The sequence below is a fragment of the Halichoerus grypus genome, chromosome 12 (assembly GCF_964656455.1).
Source record: "Halichoerus grypus chromosome 12, mHalGry1.hap1.1, whole genome shotgun sequence".
In the NCBI taxonomy this organism is placed as follows: Eukaryota; Metazoa; Chordata; class Mammalia; order Carnivora; family Phocidae; genus Halichoerus; species Halichoerus grypus.
The window spans coordinates 40,214,217-40,238,840 of NC_135723.1; the positions used below are offsets into that span (position 1 = coordinate 40,214,217).

The 24,624-nt window shown below is 35.0% G+C and overlaps 1 protein-coding gene and 1 long non-coding RNA gene across 2 annotated transcripts; both read right to left on the reverse strand.

Moving 5' to 3' along the window:
- On the reverse strand, positions 1 to 24,624 carry LOC118526017 (26S proteasome complex subunit SEM1). The gene is made up of 3 exons (XM_078059290.1): positions 24,413 to 24,624; positions 6,315 to 6,408; positions 1 to 202 (listed from the first exon to the last, which is right to left on the reverse strand). The coding sequence occupies exons 1-3, from the start codon at positions 24,486 to 24,488 to the stop codon at positions 160 to 162; spliced, it is 213 nt and encodes a 70-aa protein (XP_077915416.1). The 5' UTR covers positions 24,489 to 24,624; the 3' UTR covers positions 1 to 159.
- On the reverse strand, positions 16,407 to 24,280 carry LOC118526018 (uncharacterized). The gene is made up of 3 exons (XR_013442770.1): positions 24,140 to 24,280; positions 20,188 to 20,263; positions 16,407 to 17,727 (listed from the first exon to the last, which is right to left on the reverse strand). It is a non-coding gene; the product is annotated as an uncharacterized LOC118526018 (long non-coding RNA).

A 24,624-nucleotide genomic window follows, 5' to 3' on the forward strand; every position in this document is an offset into this window, starting at 1 on the left:
TTAGATCAAAACATTTATTTTTTGTGTTACAAAAACAAAAATAAATCCAAGCAGGTAATGAAATAAACATTTTTTTTTTAAGTGTCCCATCCTGGTTTCTCTGTCCTAGAATTTAGTAAACAGTTCAAGTTTAGGTTGCTTCAACACTTCTTCTGGATGCTATGAGGTCTCCATCTTATAACCATGTTTCTCTAGTTCAGCTCTATAATAAAACACAAAAGAACAACATCACTGACATTCTTCATGATAAAGAAACAATGTTTTTAGAAATAATACAATTAATAAAACAATGAGCCAAGCCTAGGCACCAATATAAAATACTACCAAGTAGCTTTTACTTTATACCCTTAAAAGAAATCTGTATAAGAAGGAAACGAAATGTGAATCAACATAATGCTAATAAAATCCTGCTTTCCCATTAGTAAACTTATATTTTATATTCCTTACTTTTCTGATAAATCTATTTAAGGAAGAAATGTGAGAGATTAACCACTATCTTCCAAGTATCTTTGAAATACCATACAAATAAATGTCCTGTTCATAATAAATATTTAAACAAATTTTAAGAATTATCAACCATATGGCTAAGAAAACAAGACATTTGTTATCAAATTTTTAGGAATTTTATAATCATAATAGGTATTATTGCTATTTACACATAAAGAATAAACAGACTGCTTTCCATATTGACATAGATCTACTGCTCTGACCAAGACAAAAATTATTAATCAAATTTAAAAGTACATGGGAATTATTCCCCGTTAACTATATGTAGACAAAATAAATATAGTAAGTTATAAAATACTAAACAAGATTTTACTTTAAAAATTTTAAATGTGTATAAAAACCTCCAAAAATTTATAAATATACACCCTTTAAAAAGACATTTTTTAATTTTAAGTAATTTATTCAAGCTGAAGTTTCAGTCATACTTTAAGAATATCAATTGCAATTTTTGATATGCTTTGTATAAAACCGATGCACAAAAAAGTTTAGCCCTATAATCAATTTCAGCTGAACTACCACTCCAAGTATCATCAGTAACTTCTCTGCTACAATTCAATTTTATAGAAGTTCACAACAAAATTATTTCAGGGCCAAAATATGATAAAACATTGTATAAATGTAAAGTATAATTAATGTGCCCTACACCATTACATCCAATAAGATAAAATGACATTTGTTCTCAAGTATAATTTAGCTTGGACACTATCACACTATCCAATGTGAACACAACACAAAAAAACACATGTAGGAATGATGTATAATATTTATTATTCATTTACCCAAATGTCACTAAAAGTTTTACAGTTATTTATAATACAAATACTGACCTAAAGTCCATGAATAATATTAAAGCCAGAGATTATTCATATAAAACATTTTTATCTTCTGCTCAGGTGTAGAGGATAGCTGGTGGTAAATCACTCATTTAGGAGTCAAAAGATCAGCACAAGTTTCTGACACTACTCCTTCCTTTGCTAAATTTAACCAAAATGCTTCCTTTACACACCCCCCCCGCCGACCCCTTTCCAGGAGATTAAAGATTTTATCTGTTCATGTTTTCTACTTAAAAAGGAAATAATTTTAAAAGTTTCTTAAATAATAGCTTTCTGCTGCCTTTAACAGAATCAATGTAGATTATTCATTTTCTCTTATTTTACAACAACAACAAAAATCCCCAAAAATCAGCCTACAATTTAGTTAACAAGTACACCAAATCTGTCCAGGTTTGCATCTGCCTTCCTGACAGGAGGTGGTGACCAATTACATTTATAAACTGTTAACAAACACAAAGGAGATTATGATATGCTTCTCTATTTTTGGAGAAGATGAAGTTTTTTTGCTAGAATTTAGGACATACAAAAAAATTAAAAGGAAATAAATCGAGGCCACTAAGTACAAAACACAAAACAATACAAACACACTAGTATCATCATCAGCCTGTGGGATGAAAAAAACCTAAGAAAGAGATGAGAAAGAAATTCAGCACAATTGGAACAGTATCACAGGACCCACATAGTGAATGTACACGATTTGAAACAAAAACAGCAGCTTTCCTTTTTCAACAAAACAAGGATAAGACAAATAGCCACTGGTAGGTTTGAGAACTCTTATTATCCAAGAAACTATTCTGCTATAGGACAGTGGCTGTATTTGACATGGTAAATCAAGAACAATATTGGCTTCTTGGATTTTTTTATGTAACATGTGATGCAAGGTCAGAAAAATTAATCCTACCCATTTCTACTGAATGTGTCTCCAAGTAACTCCAAGAAGAAGTAAAAGTCATTGTTTTTGCTGCTTCTGATACATTTGTTTCTCTTCGACTTTTAGTTACTTGGAGATACAGGTGGCCTTTTTCTTTCTACTTTTACTTATTAAAGGTAATTACAGTTTAAGAGAAAAACATGGAAAGTGGAAGGCTAAGTCCTTGCTAAGACATGTAGCTAAAAAAAGGGAGATCCAGAGTTGGAACCCGGGGAATCAGAGTAACTCTAGAAAATGTACTGCCTCTCCAAAGTTAGATGGAATTCGGACCCATATACAATATCAGAACACAGTAAAACATATGCTTTACCATGGTTTATAGTATCACATTGAGGACCTCTATATGTTTTACAAAGACTAGGAAGAACATCTTTGCAGGAGACTTTTTAATCATGACAACTTTTTTAAAGCAAAGATAAAAGTATTATCTGAGGCTGCAATGTCCAATACAGGAGTCACTTGTGGCTATTTATTAAAATTAAATAAAATGAAAAATTCAGTTCATCAGCTTCACTAGCTACATTTCATGTGCTCAAGAGCCGTATGTGGCTAGTGGCTTCTGTACTGGATAGGGCAGTTTATAGAACATTTCCACCAATACAGTAAGTTCTAGTTTATAGCACTGGTGATATATCAACCCACATGTAGAAAGAAACTCATGACTCAAACAGGGAAATAAAAAGAAAAATCTTATTCACTAATAAAGGTATCAAAATTTATACTCTTATGGAAATCCACAAACCTAAAGGCAGAACACAAGAGAGAACATAAGAACACTGTGTAGGTGTATTGTATAAACAACAAGCCACAAATAATATATGAATAATGCTCTACTTCCAAACCAGCAAAAAAGCAAGATGCAGTAGTGGCAAGAAATCCAATTATCAATATATTTACTACTAAAAGTCTCCTGATAAGATCACTGTATTTAATAATGTCTTTAAAGAAAAAAGATTTTATTTATTATGAGAGCGAGCGAGCACACGCACGCATGAACAGGGAGAGAGGGAGAAGCAGGCTACCTGCTGAGTGGAGAGCCCAAATGTGGGGCTCAATCCCAGGACCCTGTGATCATGACCTCAGCCAAAGTCTAATGCTTAACAGACTGAGCCACCCAGATGACCCAGTATTTAATAATGTCTTAGTTTAATTTTTTAAGAGAAAAGTGCTATTTTCTGACTTTGAAAGACAAAAAAGAAAACCATTTTGAAGAAATTTGACTTTTTTGTGAATAGCAAAGGAAGATAACTCATTTAGCTTCAACTTGAAAAATTTCAATATAACAGGAAAGAAAAAACTGATAGATGATTAAGAACTCAGAATGGGGATCAACAGAGTTCGAAGGCCTGAAAATATTCTAACAGCATACTATGATTCTAGTGAGGGAAGAAAGGGGGGGATGCCTACTAAAAAAAAAGAGAGAGAGAGAGAGAAAAAAGGCAGGGTGTTCTCTGACGTTGCTCAGTTTTAAAAGAATATAAACCAAAAATTAATACAAAAAGAAAAGTGGCAAGAATTTGTACACACAGAATTTAATCCCAGAATGGACTGAGAGCTACAGAAAGAACAAAAAAGGCTCTGAGAGCCATACATGAATAAAGAAGAATGAGAATAGATCCAATGCTTGGAATAGATGTAATATTAACAGATTTAGAGAAAAAGCAGAATTATTGTTCAACAGCTATTGTTCCTATCTTGTTCATAAAACTGCAATAGGAAAAACATCATTAACACAAAATTGAAAAGTAAGACAGGTGAGAGAACTCTAAACTGCATTAAAGTAGTTTAAAACCTCTAGGCTCTGAATAATTACATCTCAGGGTACTGAAAGAATGAAAAGATATAGTCAAAAAACAGAGTCAGCCATTTTGAGAAATCATGGAGAATTGTAAAAGTACCAGAATAACAGTGAAAGGTAAATTATGCTATTTCCAAAAAGGGGAGAAAGGTGATAGATAAAATTGTTATTAGTCCCCAGAAAAATACTAAAATGTCTTTAGAATGTAGGGCCTTTGAGCCCGTGAAAAATGCAGTGTAGAACAAAAGGTACTGCATTATCATTAAATTTATTATAAATCATCTTTCTTTTTGAACAAATGTACTAGACTAGAAAATTAGAAGACTGCAGTAGAACTGCTAGATCTTGATTTGAGCAAAGTACGACAGTTTACTTAGATAACTCTGTGGCCAAGACAGATACATATGGGTTGAAACAAAATAAAATTAGAGAGGAAAGAATTATCTCTACAACAAATGGCACTGGTATAACTGGATACCCATTTGCAAAAGAATGAAGTTGGACTCATTTCAAACAATGTACAAATATTAATTTGAAATGGATCTTAGACCTAAATGTAAGAACTAAAATTCTAAAACTGTTAGAAGAAAACATAGGGATAAATTTTCCTTGAATTTGGCAATAAATTCTTAAAAAGTAGATAAACTGGACTTCATCTGAATTAAAAAGTTATGTGCAAAGAACACTATGAGGAAAGTGAAAAGGGAAGTGAACAGAATGGGAAAAACTATCTGTAAATAATAGGTCTGATAAGGGCTTAGTACTCAGAATATATAAAGAACTCTGACAACTCAATAATAAAAAAATAATCAACCCAACTTAAAAATGGGTAAAGGATTTGACTAGATTATTTCTTGAAAGAAGATATACAAATTGTCAACAAATACGTGAAAAAAGGCTCTTCACTAGTCATTAGGGAAATGCAAATAAAAACCACAATGAGATACCAGTCCAAGTTTTGATGAGAATGTGGACAATTTAGAACCTTCATACACTATTGGTAGTAATGTAAAATTGTGCAGCTGCTGTGGAAAACAGTTTGGCAGTTCTGCAAAAAGTTAACAGAATTATGATATGACCCAGAAATTCCACTCCTAGGATTATATCCCCAAAGCTGGAAATAGGTATTCAAACAAAAACCTGTACATGAATGCTCATAGTAACACAGTTCACAGTAGTCAAAAGCTGGAAACAACCCAAATGACCATCAACTGATGAATGGATAAACAAACTGTGGCATATCACACAATGGAATATTATTCAGCCGTTAAAAGGAATGAAGTATGGTATATGCTGTGGCATGGATGAAAAGTGAGAATATTATGCTAACTGTAAGAAACTAGACATACAAGATCACTTATTGTATGATTCCATTTTTTTTTTTTTAAAGATTTTTATTTATTTATTTGACAGAGAGAGAGGCACAGCGAGAGAGGGCACACAAGCAGGGGGACTGGGAGAGGGAGAATCAGGCTTCCCGCCGAGCAGGGAGCCCGATGCGGGGCTCGATCCCAGGACCCTGGGACCGCGACCTGAGCCGAAGGCAGACGCTTAACGACTGAGCCACCCAGGTGCCCCAGTATGATTCCATTTTTATGACTTCTCTAAAACAGGCAAATCTATAGACAGAAAGAAAATTAGTGGGTGCCAGGGGCCAGGAAAAGAAGACTGCAGAGTGACTGCTTAATAGGTATGGTGCTTCCTTTTGGAGTGATGGAAATGCTTTGGAATTACATAGAGATGATGGCTGCACAAAATTGTGACTATACAAAATGCCACTGAATTGTATACTTTAAAATGATTAATTTTATGATATATGAATTTTACTTTAATCAATCATATTAGGTAAATTTGTACATGAATATGAAAAAGTACACTCCCATCACCCCAATCTCCATTCCAGTTTGAGAATCACCAATCTTTTGGGTCCTAGCACTCTGGTTCTAATTTCTGTTGAGTGGAAAATTAATGTTGACAGAATTAAACCCACTAAAATAAAAAACAGCAAATATGCTTCTATTTAACTACCTTTGTAAAGAAATTAGAAAGAATAAAAGTTCTATGCAATTACACAAAGTACTCATTTTTAGAAACACAGATGAAGGTAAAAGGTTTTCCTTTTCATAATTCAAAAATGTATTTCAAAGATTAATTATCTTTTAAAGAGGTCAATTATCATATGTAAGTTACATATTCCATTCTTACAATTAATACTAAGCTATATAAAATCTGACTTAAAACTTACCGTAACTGATTGGAGAAGTCATCCTCTACATTGTCATCATCCCAATTATCCTCCCAGACATGTGCATCTTCATCTTCATCTAAACCAGCCCAGTCTAAAAACAAAAACAGATGCTGTCTAAATACTTCTCACATGCTATTTCCATAAATACAGAAACTTCAGAAAGTTTGCCACTTAAGACACAATTCAAAACATCTAATACCATATCTATAAGAAATGGTAAACTTCCTCTTTAAATCTCAATTTATGCTGTCTTGTTCTCTCAATTCTTAAATTTGCAGATAATCTTAAACAGAAGTTAATACAAAAAAAATTCTATTTGCCATGAAAATGTATTATAGTTTCAGGAGGATATTTACTTTCCTGATTTTTCCTTGGGCTAATTTTTATAAGGTCTATTTCACAATCTTCCAAAATACAGCACCAACAATGTGAAAGCAAGTTGGGGAGCAGGAAGATACCAGCCTGGAATTTAAAACTTCTAAACATAAAAAATGATAAGTCATACATAAATAAAAAATGGACCAAATTATAAGCATCACTAACATTTGCCTATCATCAATATAAAATTTTTATTTTTAAAGAGAGGACAAATGTAAATATGTACAAAGAGGAATGTTGTAGTTTTTAGTTTTCCCAATTTTCTTTTTTTCTTCCTTCCCTTTTGGTGGTGGGGAGAGGGGTTAAATTTTAGCTTTTGTTTAGAAGACTCAGAAAACATATATAAACTAACATCTCCTTCCCTATTACCTCAGATATTTGCATTATCATTTCTTACCTATACAATGGCAATATTCTTCTATCAGGTTCTTCTTGCTTCTACTCTCTTGATCCTGATAAAAATCTAGCCTCGTGGGTGATAATGTCATTATGTATTCTTTTTTTTAAATGACATCAAACCATCCCAGAAGAGAGTTTATGCATACTCTGCTGTCCTACTTAAGAGGCACCACCTGCTATAATCTTGACATAGCATTATTATAAAAAATTGTTATGATTTTGTGTGATATATTTGTTTTAAAACAAATATTTTTAATTATTTAAATTTAAATTCACTGGGATGATTCACTCATGTTAGTCATGCAGCTTGAAGTACTCTCTTATATACATTTCCTCCTCGTAAAAAATAACAGTGAAGAGCAATCCACAATATCTTCATTTTTATTCAGTCCTAACTTTACTTGTTTTGAAATTGCTTAAAATTTTCTATTCATCAAACATGCTGTTCCTCAACTCTTTGTCTTTCTGCCATCTTTTGAACCTACTAGTTGGCCTTACATATACTTAATTAAAAAACCTTAATTAGTTAAAATACCATTCCCCATTAAAAGGAACTATGGCTCCCTGAAGAAATGGCTGATCTCAGATCTGGAATAAGGAAGTTAATAGGTAAGTTTGGGATTCCTTTTTATAACGCCCGAAAACATGTCAAAAGGTACAAAAACTGGTGTTTCCACTGGCCAAATCTGGAATAACTTAAGAATCACAAAGAATGACACACTGAATTAAATAAAAAAAATCCATGAGTCCATAGCAATATGCTGGGGGGATGGGATGATGGGGAGGGGATGCTCTTTACCATTCCCAGGTACATAAATGCAGAAAGAATGACAGAATTAGAAAATTAGCATTTTGCAACCCTCATTACAATTCAGGCAAGGATCAACAATGGATACTAAAACTACTGAGTGAAAAATAGCTGGGACTACAGGATAGAGTACCTATCCTGTAGATCTGGTAATCACAATCTTAACCAATGATTAAACTTAACATCAATAAATTTCGACAACTTGACATATATCTCTGAGAAATAAACATCACCTATGTAGTATTCACTAAAAATGCTAACCCTTAATCTAATCATGAGGGAATTATCAGGTAAATCCAGAATGTGAAACTCTTTATAACTGGTATCTTCAAGTAAGTTAATGTCATGAAAAACAAAACAAAACAAAAAAAGGAAGGGACCGTTCTGGATTGGGGAAAAAAGCGACGAGACATTTTCTGGAACAGTTGGTAAAGTCTGGATATGGACTGTGTATCTGGATATTATTGAATTAATGCTGATTTTCTTAAACATGATTGTAAAATTGTTTTAGAGGGGCATGTCCCCCTTTATGACATGAATGTTAAAATATTTAAGAGCTGTGTCATTTTGTCAACAGTTTACTTGCAAGTGGTTCTCAAAAATATTCGATATATATCATATATATTTCTATCATACATGATAGAAATAAAGTAAACATGACAAAATGTTAGCAACTGATAAACCTTAGGTATTTGTTGTCTTTTTTTAACTAAAGTACAACTGACATATAACATTACATTAGTTTCAGGTATACAGTATAATGATTCAATAATTGTATATTTTGCAAAATGATAACAATAAGTGTAGTTAACATCCATCACCATAGTTACAAATTTTTTTCTTGTGATGAGGACTTTTGAGATTTACTCTCTTAGCAACTTTTAAATATGCAATACAGTATTATTATAGTTGCCATGCTATATACAGTACATTCCCATGACTTATTTATTTTGTAACTGGAAGTTTGTACCTTTTGACCCCTCATCCATTTTGCTCACCCCCTACCTTGTCCTCTTTTTTAATACTTTTCTATAGGATTGAAAGTTTGAAAAGTAGTTTTAAAAAAATCACTTTGGAAATCAACTCTGGAAGCCTTCCCTATGCCCATCTCCTCCTCCTTACCCTCGGAGATTAGGTCCCCTCTTTTGTGTCTATCTCTATTACAGCACTTACATACTGTACAACCATAATTATCAGTTTACATGTCTATGTCCATTACTGGTGTCTGAGCTCCTTAAGAGTAAACTCTGTGTTATTTACCTTTGTATTCTTAAACTACAAACAGTACCTAGCATCATGCACAACAAATGGCTATGAAAGATGAAACAAAACTCTTAAATCACACCTTGTATATTGTTGTAGTTATAACCCCCTCCCCTCCCAAAACAGTAAAGTTACACTCTCTCTTAATACGTCCTAGCCATAAGTTTCACCTTAGTAATTACTTATCAGAGACATGGCTAAGAACATTTCAACTTGAAAAGAAAAATAACAAAAGGTACAATTTAGGTTTTTCTTATAAAGTACATATAAATTTAAATCTATTCAACAATCATTCATAATATGGGTATATTATTCATTACGTTATATACCTAACAAAAATTTTTGAATGCAATACATGTCATCATCATGATTTAAGAATAGAAGAAAGTACATCTATCTGGTCCCCCAAGACAGAAACTTAGGAGGCTTCTTAACTACTCTTTCTCCTTCAACTACCACAATCACTCATTATGTCCCTTCCATTTCAACTCCCAATTATCTCCAGAATAAGTCTCTCTTTCCCTATTCTTACTGAAACTTACCAATTTAGGATTATTCCCTTCATAAATATTACTGTAGTCTTCTTTCTGTCCTCTCCTCCCCAGTGTTACACAGTTTATACCATTCCTCCACTGATGCCTAAAATGCCACCACCATTCCTGTCCATTACTATTCAAAACCTTCAGGTAGGAACCACATTTTATTAAATCTGCAACTCTGATGCACACAGCTGAGTGCTGGGCACACCACAGACACTCAATAAAACACTGGGTAAATGGAGCTATACTTCTCAAGTGCCCTCCAAGTGGTCAATCTCAAGAAAACAGAGGCCAGTGTGATTTCAGTGAAGCCAAGAGTATATATTTCAACATAGAAGAGATCAACAAGACCATGTATTATGAATTGGTCATGTAAAATTCTCAATTATATTTAAGAATGTCTTTGAGAATAGTGATCATTTCATCCAATGCTCCCCAAGGAGAGATCATGGGGGAAATTTAAGACCCCAGTACCTGAAAAGATGAAAAAGTTTCTCTTAGGCAATTTATTTCAGGTTGTTAGGAAGCTCAGTCAAATGTATACGCAACTTTAGGGGCACCTGGCTGGCTCAGTTGGTAGAGCGTGTGATCTTTTTTTTTAAGATTTTATTTATTTAAAAGAGAGCACAAGCAGGGCGAGTGGCAGAGGGAGAGGGAGAAGCAAACTTCCCGCTGAGTAGGGAGCTGACTAGACCTGAGATAATGGACCCTGAGATAATGACCTGAGCTGAAGGCAGACACTTAACCCACTGAGCCACCCAGGCACCCCAGATCATGCAACTCGATCTCAGAGTCATGAGTTCAAGCTCCACATTGGGTGTAGAGCTTACTTAAAACACACACACACACAGAATGTATACCCAACTTTAATTATTGGGTATATAGGCAGTGAATGTATATTCATTAATAAAAGCTCTCAATAATCAAAAGTATTTTTACCCACATAAATTTTCTTGTATCTCTCAGCAATATTATTTTCAAACAGAGAATACTGTAATTACCTGAATTCAATTCCTACGCTATTCTCTGAGGTCCTTAACAATAGTAATACTTAACAGTAGTATTAATTACATGTTAATATTGACTGGGCTAGAAACAGCCTTACATTTTCTACAGTACCTTGAAACTCAAACTGAAAATTTTTATTCTGTTTGTGAAACTAGCTATATTTTATAATGAGAGTAAAAAAGTTTAAAAAAAAATTAGGGAACCACATTAAGGATTCCCCTTAGTCTGTGGAAGTGTGATCAGAAAGCTACTGCAACCCATTTTTATTTTTTTAGAAGATTTTATTCATCTATTTGAGAGAGAGAGAGAGAGAGAGAGAGAGTGCACACGAGAAGGGGGAGGGGCAAAGGGAGGAGCAGACTCCCTGCTGAGCAGGGAGCCCAATGCAGGACTTGATTCCAGGACCCTGGAAATACGACCTGAGCTGAAGGCAGAGGCTTAACGACTGAGCCACCAAGGTGCCCAACCCATTTTTACATACACACACTCCCAAAGCTAAAATAAACTGAAAGAAAAACATTTTTGCACCTTTATAGACTAGAAAAGTGACTTAGTTAGGAGTTAATCATTTGGTATTGGGATAAAATAGTACCGTTAATTCTCATATTGCTGTTGCAATCAATAATAAACCGTTCACTATATATGTTATAATATTATGTATAAACTTTCTTTTTATTCTTCTAAGAGGGAAATCTAAGAAGAAGTAAGATATTCTAAGGGAAAAAATAAGGGGGCAGAAATTGCAATGTTAAGTACATGAGAGGAACATTAAGTAAAGGTGGTGCAGCTTTGGGTGCAGCTAAGATAAAATTTTAAATTAAAAAGGAGACTCATTTCAAACGGTAGATATATTTCTGTGATACTGATTGATTTTAATTTTAAAATTAAAACTGAATAAAGCACTTCAAATAATCTCAAATTTAATTTTCATAGAAATTTGTATTCTTGTATGTTGAACTTGTGTGGGACAACTAAATTCATAATTCCTCTTATGGCAAGTGAACAATGACTATATGCATTCTTCCACATTCCCTCCAGTCTTACTATAACCTATACTTCTTTGAGTGTCTAATAGTATTAATGGACAGCTTAGGATTTTCTCGTGTTGTGCTAATTACACTAAGGTCTTCCAGTATAAAAAATTCACATAAAACTAACTATATCATTACACTGCAGTGTAGCAAGGTTTGGTTTTACACTTCAAGTTTTTATAAAATGGCTAAGATGAAGTACTGTTTAAAATTACAGAACTTTAGAGAAAGCCTTGGAGATCACTGTACATCATACCCGCTTTGTCTGAAAACCACCACCATTACCACTACTATAAAACAAAGGTGAAGACTGTCTTACAAGAAAATATTTAACTTTTTCTACCAATATTTCATGACCTCAAATCCTAGACTTTAAATATAATATCTGTGTTGAGCCTAAAAATAGGAATTGCCAAATTAAGTATTTGTTTTACTGATACTTTAAGCAGTCTTCATAAAGATATCTAATGGAGTGTAATGTTCCACAAAATAATCTAAATATATTAAGACTGGATAATATGTTCTTGAGTAAAGGGGGTGACATAAGTCACAACTGAACTGTTTTAAAGTTCTAAGAACAAAGCCTCATATCAGCCTGCAACACTTCTAATTAAACAGCTTCCTAAATTGTTAACTAGGTTATTTCTACCAACACTACTCCCTAATAAACAAAAATGTGTCAAAAGATTTAAGTTAGAAATATAAAATAAAAGAATATTTATTTAATATTTCTCTGCTAATCTTGTAGGCCTACCCTTTCAAGAAGAGTAAAAACATAGCTCCCCCCACCCCTGGAACTTTTAATCTTACTATGACCTGATTCAAAATGTTGATTTCAATACTGTTATTATTTGATGTCATTCAAGCTGGCTTTTAACTGAAGAATTTTTAACTAAAGAGACTTAAAAAAACAAAACACAAAATCAAACATGTTAATATATATCCAGCTTCCTCAGAGAATCACCAACAAGAAACAACAGATTCAGTAACTTGTTTTGTAGGAGCTCCCAATTCTTAACTCTACATAGGACAGAAAAAGTCAAAATTCTTAACATGAAAGATACTAGTTTGAACAGTGTCTTAAAATTTTAAGAGTGGTACAAGTTTTGGTTTAAAAAGTTGAATTCTGATGATCATCTAGCATACAGATAAAGTATCTCTCCCTCCTTTAAAAACCATCTTGTGCTATTTTAATGACAAGGAAAGGAAAAAGAAGAAGGTAAAAATAAAGTAAAAAAAAAAAAAAGGAAACTAGCTCCTGAGGGTGGGGCAGGACAGTACTGTGATTAAAATTTCAGGTAGAGCACACAAAAAAAATTCATAATGATAGTTCTGTATTTCTTTAGTAGTATTATACAGCACTTCATAATTATGACATTACTGAGTATACAAAAATAGAAAAGCTGGTTAAATTCTTCACAAATCATCATATGAATTTCAATATATTACTCTTTAAACTTACTGCCTTATCTTAGGAGTACGAGACACTGCATCTGTATGACATACTATCCTTCCAATTACCACAGGTGAAGAATCTAAGACAATATATAACCTTTTGAATTACAACTTATTAAGCATTTTAAATTATTTAACAAAAGCACCAATGAAGAAGCATGTGTTCATTCATACTGACAAACGGGAATCCATAATCTATTTTAGGTGGAAACGTTAAAGATTTTATTAACAAAGAATGTACTAAACATATTATGTAAGAAGTTTAAGTGATAAGGTATAATATATCCAAATATTATTTCTAAATACTTATAAATCTTCCATGCTGTACATGTTGCAATATATGTAAATTACAATATATGTATAATCATACTAAGTGAATGTGTAAATTAAAAAGCCATGATTGTTGTAATCTCTGGTATCTGGCATTTCTTGCAATATTTCCCTGATTTGTGTTTTAATTTTCAATTATAACTACCGATAACTATGCAATTTTATTTAATCACTCCTTTTTAAGGCCTTAAACCCAAAAATAGTTTTTGAAAAGGGCAAAATAATAAAATGAAACAAAGGATACCTGATTCATGTCTATGCTTTCCTTCAATACTTAGCTGACTTCATAAAGTATACACTTTATCTTCAACACTAAATGCATTGCCAGGATTGTGATTAATCATTTAAATAACCACAGCTGTGTTTACTTCAGTGTGCAGGCCTCCAGATGTGTACTGGTAAAAAAATTACCATATTTTAAGAAGTCAGAATTGGAAGTAACCAGTAACAGATGCCTAATACATAAGTTTCTAGGAATTCTAAATCATTTAGGACTTTGCCCCCAAATTTGGCTTTGTTCACATTTGCCAGTGAGAATTATATCTGTGACTAGCCTTAAATTTCACAAATCTGAACTATCAAAGATCCCACATACTTCATCTAAGTATCACCTTGACATTTAAGTATGGAAAGGGTTTTCTCTCAACTTAGTATTTTTGAAATTACTTACTCTCCCCACTCTCCAATACACATTCCAAAATTTCTTAAAAGTATGAAGTACACTATTTTGAAGAAAAGTAAAGAAGAAATTCCACTTATATCAAATAGGGTTGCAAATGCCCTATTCTATACCAATGTGTAGGAGCATCAAATTCTCATTCAATCCTTAATAGTAAAGCTACCCTAAATATAAACAAACTAATCCTCAACAAAGTTTCTTCAAATAAAAAATGTGCATCTATAATGCAGAAAAATATTTTAAAAAACAAGTGAAAGTTTGAAAAATTCTTAATTGTAACTTACCACCATAGGTAAATGTAGAGAACTACCTATCAACATAGGTAAGTAAAAGAGAACAGCAATAGTTGCAAACATCATCTTTATGCTCATGAATATGATAATGAAGCCACACTAAATCTAGTCATTTTGAGATAAATATACGTGTTCTTGCTTAAACTGTATAAAATAGATTAAAACAAAAAATGTAAGTTCTATAGGTTATCACGATATAAAAACAACTATATCCTAGAGATCTAACATCTATTCAGTAGCTAAAAAATCAGTACCTAGCACAGCACCATAATATTCCTATATTTTCTCCAATAAGGACCAAAAATGTCAGTGAGGAACTTCAGACCAAACAACCAAAAGCAAGTCATAAATGATGTTGCTACCAGACCATTGGGAGCTTTCAGTTATTTGTGGTCAGCAGTCTGAAATAGAGGCTCAAAATAACTTACATAACCATTTATAATTTTTCTTATATTTTAAAAGAAGAAAATTCAAACACAATTCCTTTCATCGATAATTTAAAAATACAAGCCTCGGGGGACACCTGGCTGGCTCAGTCAGATAAGCGACTGCCTTCGGCTCAGGTCATGATCCCAGGGTCTTGGGATCAAGTCCCGCATGGGGCTCCCTGCTCAGCGGGGAGCGTGCTTCTCCCTCTGCTCGCAGCTACCCCTGCTTCTGCGCTGACAAATAAATAAATCTTAAAAAAAAAAAAAAAAATACATGCCTCTGGGAGAATGGTTCCACAATAACGTCTTGCTGACTTTGCTTCTCTTTTTCTGTACTTTTATAAAATTCCCCAAAGTCATTACTCTCATCTTTTGCAAGCCTTAATGCCCTACACTTGTCTCAATTCCCTCATTCTGATCCTCCATATGACTGAGTTAAGAAGAGAACCCCACCACCTGTCTTCCACTAGATATGCAAGTGCAAATCACAACCTCCAATTTCTTATTCCCAACGGTCCTTATCAAACCAGTTGCCAAAGCTCACTTGTTACTCTTGTGTCACTCTCTTCACTTCTTTCCCAATAACTACCTTTCTCAGGCCCTTAGTCCTCAGCTAAGCTACTTCAACAATTTGCTAATCAGTTTCCCTGACTCGGTCTCTTTTCTATCTTTCCAAATTAATTTTGCTGGGTTGATTTTTCCTAAACTGCCTACTGCTTAAAGGAAGCTTACACATACCAAACCAAAAAAACTCTACTTCTCATGTATCTAAGGATAAAGTCCAAACTGGACATTTGGCTTAAAGCTTTCTAGTATTAGGCCCCAAACTACTTGCATTTACAATCACTATTTTTACGGTCAAATAAAACACACACATTATTTTTTCACCTCCAAGTATCTACTCTTTTCCCCTTCTTTTGGAAACCCTTGTTCTACATTTCTATCTTTTGAAAGCTCTGTTCCAATGTTGCTATCTCACCTTGTACAGAACTGATTTCCACTTATTTTCAACTGCTGTTAGTTACACTTTACTACCAGTTGTCTAATTCCTTGCCCTCCCTATCCCTGCCCCACCACTGGAATGAAACTCAAGTGAAATCTTACCCAGAAGCCCAACAGATAAAGATAAGCAAAAGCAAAGTTGCTCTGATTTAATTGGGGGTAGAGAGAGAAGGGCTTGGAGCTCCACCTCCCAAGATAAGCACTTCCAAAAGACTAAAAAGCTCAAGCTTACTATGAAAATCACTGTGCCCTGCCTCTCTGGTATTTCTAAGTTCAAAGACAAGTATCTACCTAAGGAGTCAAGTTTGCCTCAGTGCCACCTCTAGTTAACTGTGACCTGGTAAATTACCAAATTTTGCTGAGCCCCAAGCATAAAACCTTCATAAAGCTGCTATGTGGATTAAATGAGACTATGTATCTAAAGCACTTATTACCATTCAGTGCCAGATTTATAGGAAGCACTCAACAAATACATATTGAATGAATAAATCATTTATTATGCACCAATCACCTCACAGGAACTTGAGGGGTAAGAAAAGTAAGAAGAAAAATGTTCCAGAATAAAGACAATACTATTTCTACCAAACATTACATGTACAACACAACACAGGAAAAAAAATACATTTGGTGAATTTTTAATACCTCAGAAGAAGAGTATAAGTATAGTCTTTGAAACTTTTATTTTCCCCTTAATATTCTCAACAATTCATCACATCTTTCAATGAGTAATGTTTAACAACAATCCAGTAATAATGTTAAATACTGAAGTCTCAATTGCTTACTGCTTGTTTATTCTATAGAATCAGTGAAACAGCTAATCCAAATAGTTTTTCAAAGTAATTTTTACTGCTTAATATCCTGGACCACACCTCTCACTAACCCGTCCCAAGCACTGGTATCTTTTTTTTAATAATTTTTTTAAAAGATTTATTTATCTGTCAGAAAGAGAGAATGAGAGCACAAAGCAGGGGGAGCGTCAGGCAGAGGGAGAAGCAGGCTCCCCACTGAGCAGGGAGGCCAATGTGGAACTTGATCCCAGGACCTGGTATCATGACCTGAGCCGAAGGCAGACGTTTAACCGACTGAGCCACCCAGGCGTCCCCAAGCACCAGTATCTTGATTTGGGTTTTTTTATTTAACTCCACTGTATTTCTTTATACCTCTTGCACATCTGTATGCATCCTTAAGCAATATATGCTATTGTTTTATGTATCTTTATCTTTTATACGAATACACTATTTTTAAAGTACTTTTGGAAATTAAAAGTTTTTAATACTAGAAAATAAATCATTTTTAAATAACTAACAAACTCAACAAGCTTAATTTTGGATATACCTAAAATTACAAATAAAATATTTGTCAGAAACAATTCAAATTCTAATACCAAATATCCAAAATCCAATTCTCTAAGGAGATTAGAGGGAAGAAAAGAAAAGGGACTAATGTTTATTGAATACCACTTTGTGCCAAACTCTGTGTTATGCAATCTACATGTTATCACTGGTATGTTTGTATCCTTCCCTGAATCCCAAAATACTTATGTTGAAGCCCTAACCCCCAATGTAATGATATCTGGAGATGGGGTCTTTGGAAGGTAATTAGGGTTGCGTAAGGTCATGATGGTGAAGTCCTCATGATGTCATTAGTGCCATTATAGGAAGAGACACCGAACAGCTTGCTCTTTCTCTCTCCACCTTGTGAGGACACAGTGAGAAGGCAGCAGTCTGCAAGCCAGAGAGTCCTCACCAGTAACTGAATCAGCCAACACCTCAATCTTGGACTTCCCAGCCTCCAGAACTGTTAGAAAATAAATTTCCATTGCTTAAGCCACTCAGTCTACAGTATTTTGCTATGGCAGCTACAACAGATTAACATACTCATGTAACACATAACTCTATTATCCATAAATTACATATGAAGAAACTGAGGATTAAGACGGTAACAGTTCAAAGAAAAACATAATGGTCAATCTCACTCAAATCAATCCCAAAATCAAAATGATGACATTCCATTTTTCATTCATCAGGTTCACAACAACTAAAATGCTTAATATGGAGAATAGGCAACCTTATGAGGGAAGAGGTAAACTGTGATAGAAATTTTAACTGGTATAACCATTCTCGAAGGCAACTTAAGGCTGTATGTCAAAATTCAAAATGCACCTGGTACCAGATGAGGTGGCAGAGCCAAGAGGGCATTCCTACAGAGGCAAAACATAGAGTGACTGGTGTGTCAGATCTGAACTGGGTGAAGAAGTCATCCCGTGCTGAAGTGAGGAGGGGAGAGGGTGGCCTGGCAAAGAATGCTGAAGCCCAAGTGACATAAGAAAGGCAACTGTGGGTGGAGGGGGCAACAAAGATTGGCTAGGGAGCAGGATGACCAAACAGACAATGTATTTAAGACAATGAAAGCCAGGTTTCTCACTGCTGGGGAAGGGAGTTACAAATATGTAAAGAAAAAGAGCTAGAATGAACCCTGCGGTGTTGAACTGTAATTGGAGATACTGTGTGAACTCATGGTTTTATACACACACACACATAAATATAAAAGTGTATAAATGTATACACACATTTGCATATTTCCTAGTTCCTTCCACTGAGAGGGTCCCCTAAGCAACTAGCAAAACTGGAGTTAAGATCCTGCCTTCTGAATATCATTCTCCACTAAAAGAAATGCTCCTTGGAGAAACAGCTGATTCCAGGATTAGAGCAGGGAAAGAACAAGATTAACCTGGAATACCTTTTTGTGTCAGAATGCTTGGAAATGCACAGAGAATGATGGTGCCATGTCAAATGGTCACAGAAGACAGTATGAAGGGGCTCCCCATGTTCAAATATAGGACAATGTGAGGATCAAAATAAATAATAGCACCATATTATAACCCATTAAATGAGAATCCATGAGTCTGTATGGATATAAATAACCAAATTAATAAATTGAAAGTTTGATAATGGAATTTTATATTTCCATAGTTTCACAAAATGCCTATTAATTACAAAGGGAAAAGGAGTAATCTAATGTTGGAAAAGTCTCATAGACACTACCTTAATAAAGTGATCAAAGTGAACATCATTAGTAATGGAACAAATGTGAATCATGTTCCACCTGACAGGATTCAATGAGAACACAGAATCACAACTACAATATTCCTGCCAAGGTGTAGAACCTGAATCTAATCAGGTGAAAATATCAGACAAATCCAAGTTGAGGAACATCCTACAAAATAACTGGCCTGTAAACTTCAATAGTGACAAAATCATGAAAGTCAAAGACAAACTGAGAACTGCTCTAGAATGAAAAATAGTATATGGTCCTCTGTATTTTTAAAATATATATAAACACACAATATATACATAAATTCTGGAAGGATACTAAAAAAAACAATTAACAGTGGCTATCCCTGGAGTATGGCAAATGTTTTGGGGGACAGGCAGGGAGAAACAGTGCTTTTACTTTTTACTTTATGCCCTTTTATAGGCTTAAGATTTTCTCTAAGCAGTTTTTTGTACAATTATCATATATGTAATACTAAAAAAGCATTTTAAAGAAATTAAGTAACTAACATTAATTGACAATCTACAAGTTGATGAGAGATGGATTCTGAACCTAGGTCTGATCTTAAGATTCATTGTGCTTTTTCCATCCCAGCGTTCAAAAACTTTCTCCTTGCATATGATTACCATGAATGGACACTCAACAGGCACTGTGCCATACATATTTACTTTTTTTTATTTTTAGTAACACAATTTCTCCATTTCTTGCCACCATCATGTAACTAATTTAAATGTGTGATAGTGTTATTTATGTGTCCACTATATTACATTTAATAATTGAAAATAGCAGAGCCCCTGTGGTCATTAGTTAACTGACTAGGTACATTATCTGATACAGTGAGTATCAGTTGTATCTACTTTTATATTTAAGATTCTCAGGAATCCTATTGATGGTTTAGTCCAGTTGGAATCCAATCAATGTAAATATTTCTCCATGGCATTTTTCATAGGACAGTTCTTCTTGTACTGTACTCGTCTATGCACAACAAGCATTTAAAATCCTTGGCCTCTACCCCTAAATGTCATTACTTCACATTTGCACCTGTCAGGTAAATGTGACATCCAAAAATACTTCTCTAGGTAAGAACCACTGTAAGATGCCCTACTTTGTTAGGTGAGAGTACCTCAGTTATTCCAGAGGGGACCACTAGCTTGTTTACTGTCTGCCTCAACAGACAGATTTCCATCAATAACAGTCTCTTACCTAGCAATTTCTCAAGGAGGGTGGGAAGGTAGGTAGTATACTCCTCTTGAATTCATCAGATAATAAAGCAGTTCCACTGATCATAGAAAAATTATAGAATACTTAGTATTAGAATTCTCTTGTAAATATCATTACTTCTGGAAGCAAACTGAGTTTCCTTTCAAATATTCTAAAAAGTTCCCCCCCCCCGGAAAAAAACGCCCCCAAAACAAAAAAACAAAACAAAAATCCTTCTCAGTTCTGGCACAGAAAGAAGAGAATTAAAGAACCTAAAGGCCCACTTGTTCTTCCCACTTCTCTTTTCTCACCCACTTCTAATTGTCAGAGAAAGGTGATTAATGAAAATATTTTAAATATCCTTTCAATATCTGATGAAAAATCTTTTGACATTTCAAACAAATTATAAAGGATTTCGGTTTTAGACCCTGCTCTACTACTACCAACTTAGCTATATGAGCTTGACAAGTTTTATCTTCTCTATATTTTAAGTTGCTTTCCAGTTCTAACCATGACAAAGCCTCCAAAATTAATTATAATCAATTACACCCAATATGTTGAATGTCCTCCTAACAAAGCCTATTCTCAGTTTAAATAGTCAAAAAGTTGCAGAATGCATTTCACAAAGATCCTAAACATGATTTTTTAAAAAAGATTTTATTTATTTATGTATTTGACAGAGAGAGACACAGCAAGAGAGGTAACACAAGCAGGGGGAATGGGAGAGGGAGAAGCAGGCTTCCTGCGGAGCAGGGAGCCCGATGTGGGGCTCGATCCCAGGACCCTGGGGTCATGACCTGAGCCGAAGGCAGAGGCTTAACTGTCTGAGCCACCCAGGTGTCCCCTAAACATGATTTTTAAACAGTTCTTAATGACCAGATCATATACCCATCAGTTAGAGTAACTGTGAAGAACTGCCAATGTAACACAGATCCACAGACTAAATAACGACAAGTTTTAAAAAAAGAAGCATTTGTTCCGCTGGACCTTCAGAGAATTGTGCCCCACCACCACTGAAGAACTATTCAGAAGAAACAAAGAGCTCCATGAAAACACATTACCATAGTTTCCTTTTTAAAACAGAAATTCCCCTTCTTTAAAATGACTGAATGACATCCTACCAAATTCTTATCTGGGATAAGATGAAGCAACAACACTCCCAAAAAAGATGGACAATCCATTACATCTACTTTCTGGAGCAGAGAGGCAACAAGGCCCGTGAAAATCAGATCTCCTCTAGACAGAAAAGATGATTATAGGCCATTTTAAGTTTTATCTGTTACTGTGCTTGTCAATAGCACATTTACCAAAAGGACAATCACAAGAAAGAGAATTTCCAAAGAAGGCAGAGAACTTGGAAAGTAATTCAGGGCATAATCACTGAACTGAAAATTCAAATACTAAAAAATTCAAAATAGGCCATTTATTCTCCAACTGTAATGTGCATACAAATCTTTAAAGAATCTTGGTAACGTCCAGACTAATTCAGTAGGTCTAGGCTGAGACACTGCATTTCTAATAAGCTGCCAGTTAATGCCAAAACTGCTGGTCCATGGATCACAACTGAACAGCAATGGAGACTAAACCATGACTAGGCCGTAAAAAACAAACAAACTAAAAATGTATAGTTTCAAAAGATAAATAATTCAGTAATTCCTTGGTGATATTTTTCCAGGTTTTTTCTCTTTTAGTTTTGTTTTTTATAAGAGTTTTTATTAGTAAATATTGATTGGTTTCACCTATTGGGCTAATTTTGTACCCAGCAAAATCTCAATTCAAATTAACACAAAAGGAAAACCTGTCTAAATTATAAACCACAGAAGAAACATAGAAACCTGAACATTTCAATGTTATTTCTCATTCTAAATGGAAAAATTCCTAAATGAATTAGGTTCTACACATCCAAACCTGAAGACAACAAATATTCTATAAGGTGACCAGTTAAGTGGTGAGTTACTTAATTTTAACAAACTGGTTGATCATGAGAGGCCTTGGTCTTCAAAAAAAAAAAAAAAATTCTCAGGGCACCTGGATGGCTCAATTGGTTAATTGACCGACTCTTGATTTTGGTTCAGGTCATGATCTCAGGGTTGTGAGATAAGCCCTGCGTCAGGCTCCATGCTGAGCATGGAGCCTGCTTAAGATTCTCTCTCCCTCAGCCCCTCCCCCCTAAAAAATATTCTCTGCTTTTCCTTGTAACTTTAATGAGATTTTTTACTATATGACTACCAACACTTTGAACAAATATAAACTTACAACATGAACTTAGAATAAAAACAAACTACATATTCTGCAAAAACTGATGAACTCAAAGTTGCTGAGAAAAATCATGTGTATCATTAGGTACAGTTATCTCTAGAACTTTCTAAGCAGTCAATTCTCAACTACTTGCTTTAAATGCAGGTTTATTCATTCAACAAGCATATATTAACCACCTACTATGTGCCAGGCACTTTGCTAAAGGTTAAAAATAAAGCTTATGTTGGGGAGTCACATAGACCTTTCAGATCCTGGCTTGACTACTTAATGACAAGCTTTTTAAATCTAAGCATCGGTTTCCTCACCAGTTGTGGTGACAGACTATATAATGTAAACAAAGTGCCCAGCACTGTGATAAACAATGGATAAAAGCTATTTGAAATATGAAGTTTGAGCAAAAAGTTGATCCTGCCCTCAATAAGTCAGTTCTCTACTGTACAGCTCAATGTTAGATTATGAACCAACTTGACAGTGAGGTAAAGGAAAGAAGCCTGGGTGGCTCAGTCAGTTAAGGGTCTGCCTTCAGCTCAGGTCCTGATCCCCCAGGTCCTGGGATCCAGCCCCCCACCCTCCTGTTTAGCGGGGAGCCTGCTTCTCCCTCTCACTCTGTCTCTCCCCTGCCCCCCGCTAGTCTCAAATAAATAAATAAAATCTTACTTAAAAAAAAAGAGAGAGAAAACATGTCTGGACAAATAAATCCACTACCAAAACAAAAACAAAACAATCCCCTCAATATATAATGAATCCCATAACTGAAATGTGCTTTGGGTTAGTTTATGAGTTTGTGTCATATGAACACTAATGTCTTCTACCGCTAAACAAAATAATAGAGTACACCATAAATAAAAAGAACAAATGTTCAAGCTATGTGGTTTTTATGCACAATAGGGTCACGATGGGGTACAACTTAGGACAATTTTAGTGAAGTTGTAATTGCTTAACGTAACAGATTTGTACACCATTAACCACAATTCTCTTCCTACCACCTTCAGAAAGGCTACCCAATAGTAGCCTTTTCTTACAAGACAAGTATTTATCCTACACATAACAGACAATAAAGCAAATAATTCTGGAAACCGACCTGGCAACAACAATCTAAAAAATAAACAGAAGCAGTACATCATTCCTAGAAGGTATCCATCATTTCTAGCCAGCTATGTGACACTGGACAAGTTTCTTAATAGTTCCAAACTTCAATTTCTTTATCTGAAAAACGGTAATACCGGTACCTACTTGCTAGAACTGTGAAAATGAATATAAGCAAAACACTTAGACAAGTAATTACCCAGTAAATGTTAGCTATTTGCTTTCACTTACAATGAGAAAACTAAAGTTCCTCTTGGTAACCATGAAAACTAATAAAAATGTAGACGTTTTAGGATCTTATAAATCCTTAAACTTTGTTAGTTTGAAGTGATCAAAAATGAGAAACAAGGATAGGGTAATAACGTCTTTTTACCCACCAACACCTGATCCTCCCATCCTACTTAAGAGGCTTCATTTGTAAAGTCCTAAAAGTAAGCAATATTGGCCTAAGCAAGTACAGCAATTTAATTCTGGATGGTTTAAGGACAAAGGAAGGCTGCTACACTACAAGAAAATAAAGAAAAAAGAGGTTTATATAGCCATGAACGAAGTGGCGGTAACTCGGCTGAAGAGTTTAAAAAAAAAAAAAAAAAAAAAAAAAAGGACCAACCATCCCGGACTCAGAGCTAGAGGCCCAGGTCACTGTGGCTCCTCCCAATAAGGAAGCAGAAGGCATTCAGCCTCACTAGTGAGGCCCACCGAAACACTCCGAACCCGAAGCCGGTCGCATGGAGGGTCGCGCGTGCAGAGCCTCGAGAGCCGGCCGCAGGGGTCCGGACTTCCCGCGGGCGCCTCGAGGACGAGCCCAAGCATCCGCGCCGACTCCACCCGGAGGCCTGAGTCACCGTCCGCGCGGCCCAGAGGCCGGGGCCCAGCCGGTTACCTTCGGCAGGGAACTCCTCGAACTCGTCGTCCTCCTCCAAGAGACCCAAATCTACCGGCTGCTTTTTCTCTGACATGACGACGCTCCGCGCAAAAAACCTCTCAGGCCAAGAGGAAAGTTAGAACTCTCACTTTTCCTCACCGAAGCCACCAACGCCGCTGCCGCCTCGGAGGCCGGCTCTACCATAGAGACGCGGTAGAAGAGCTACGGGA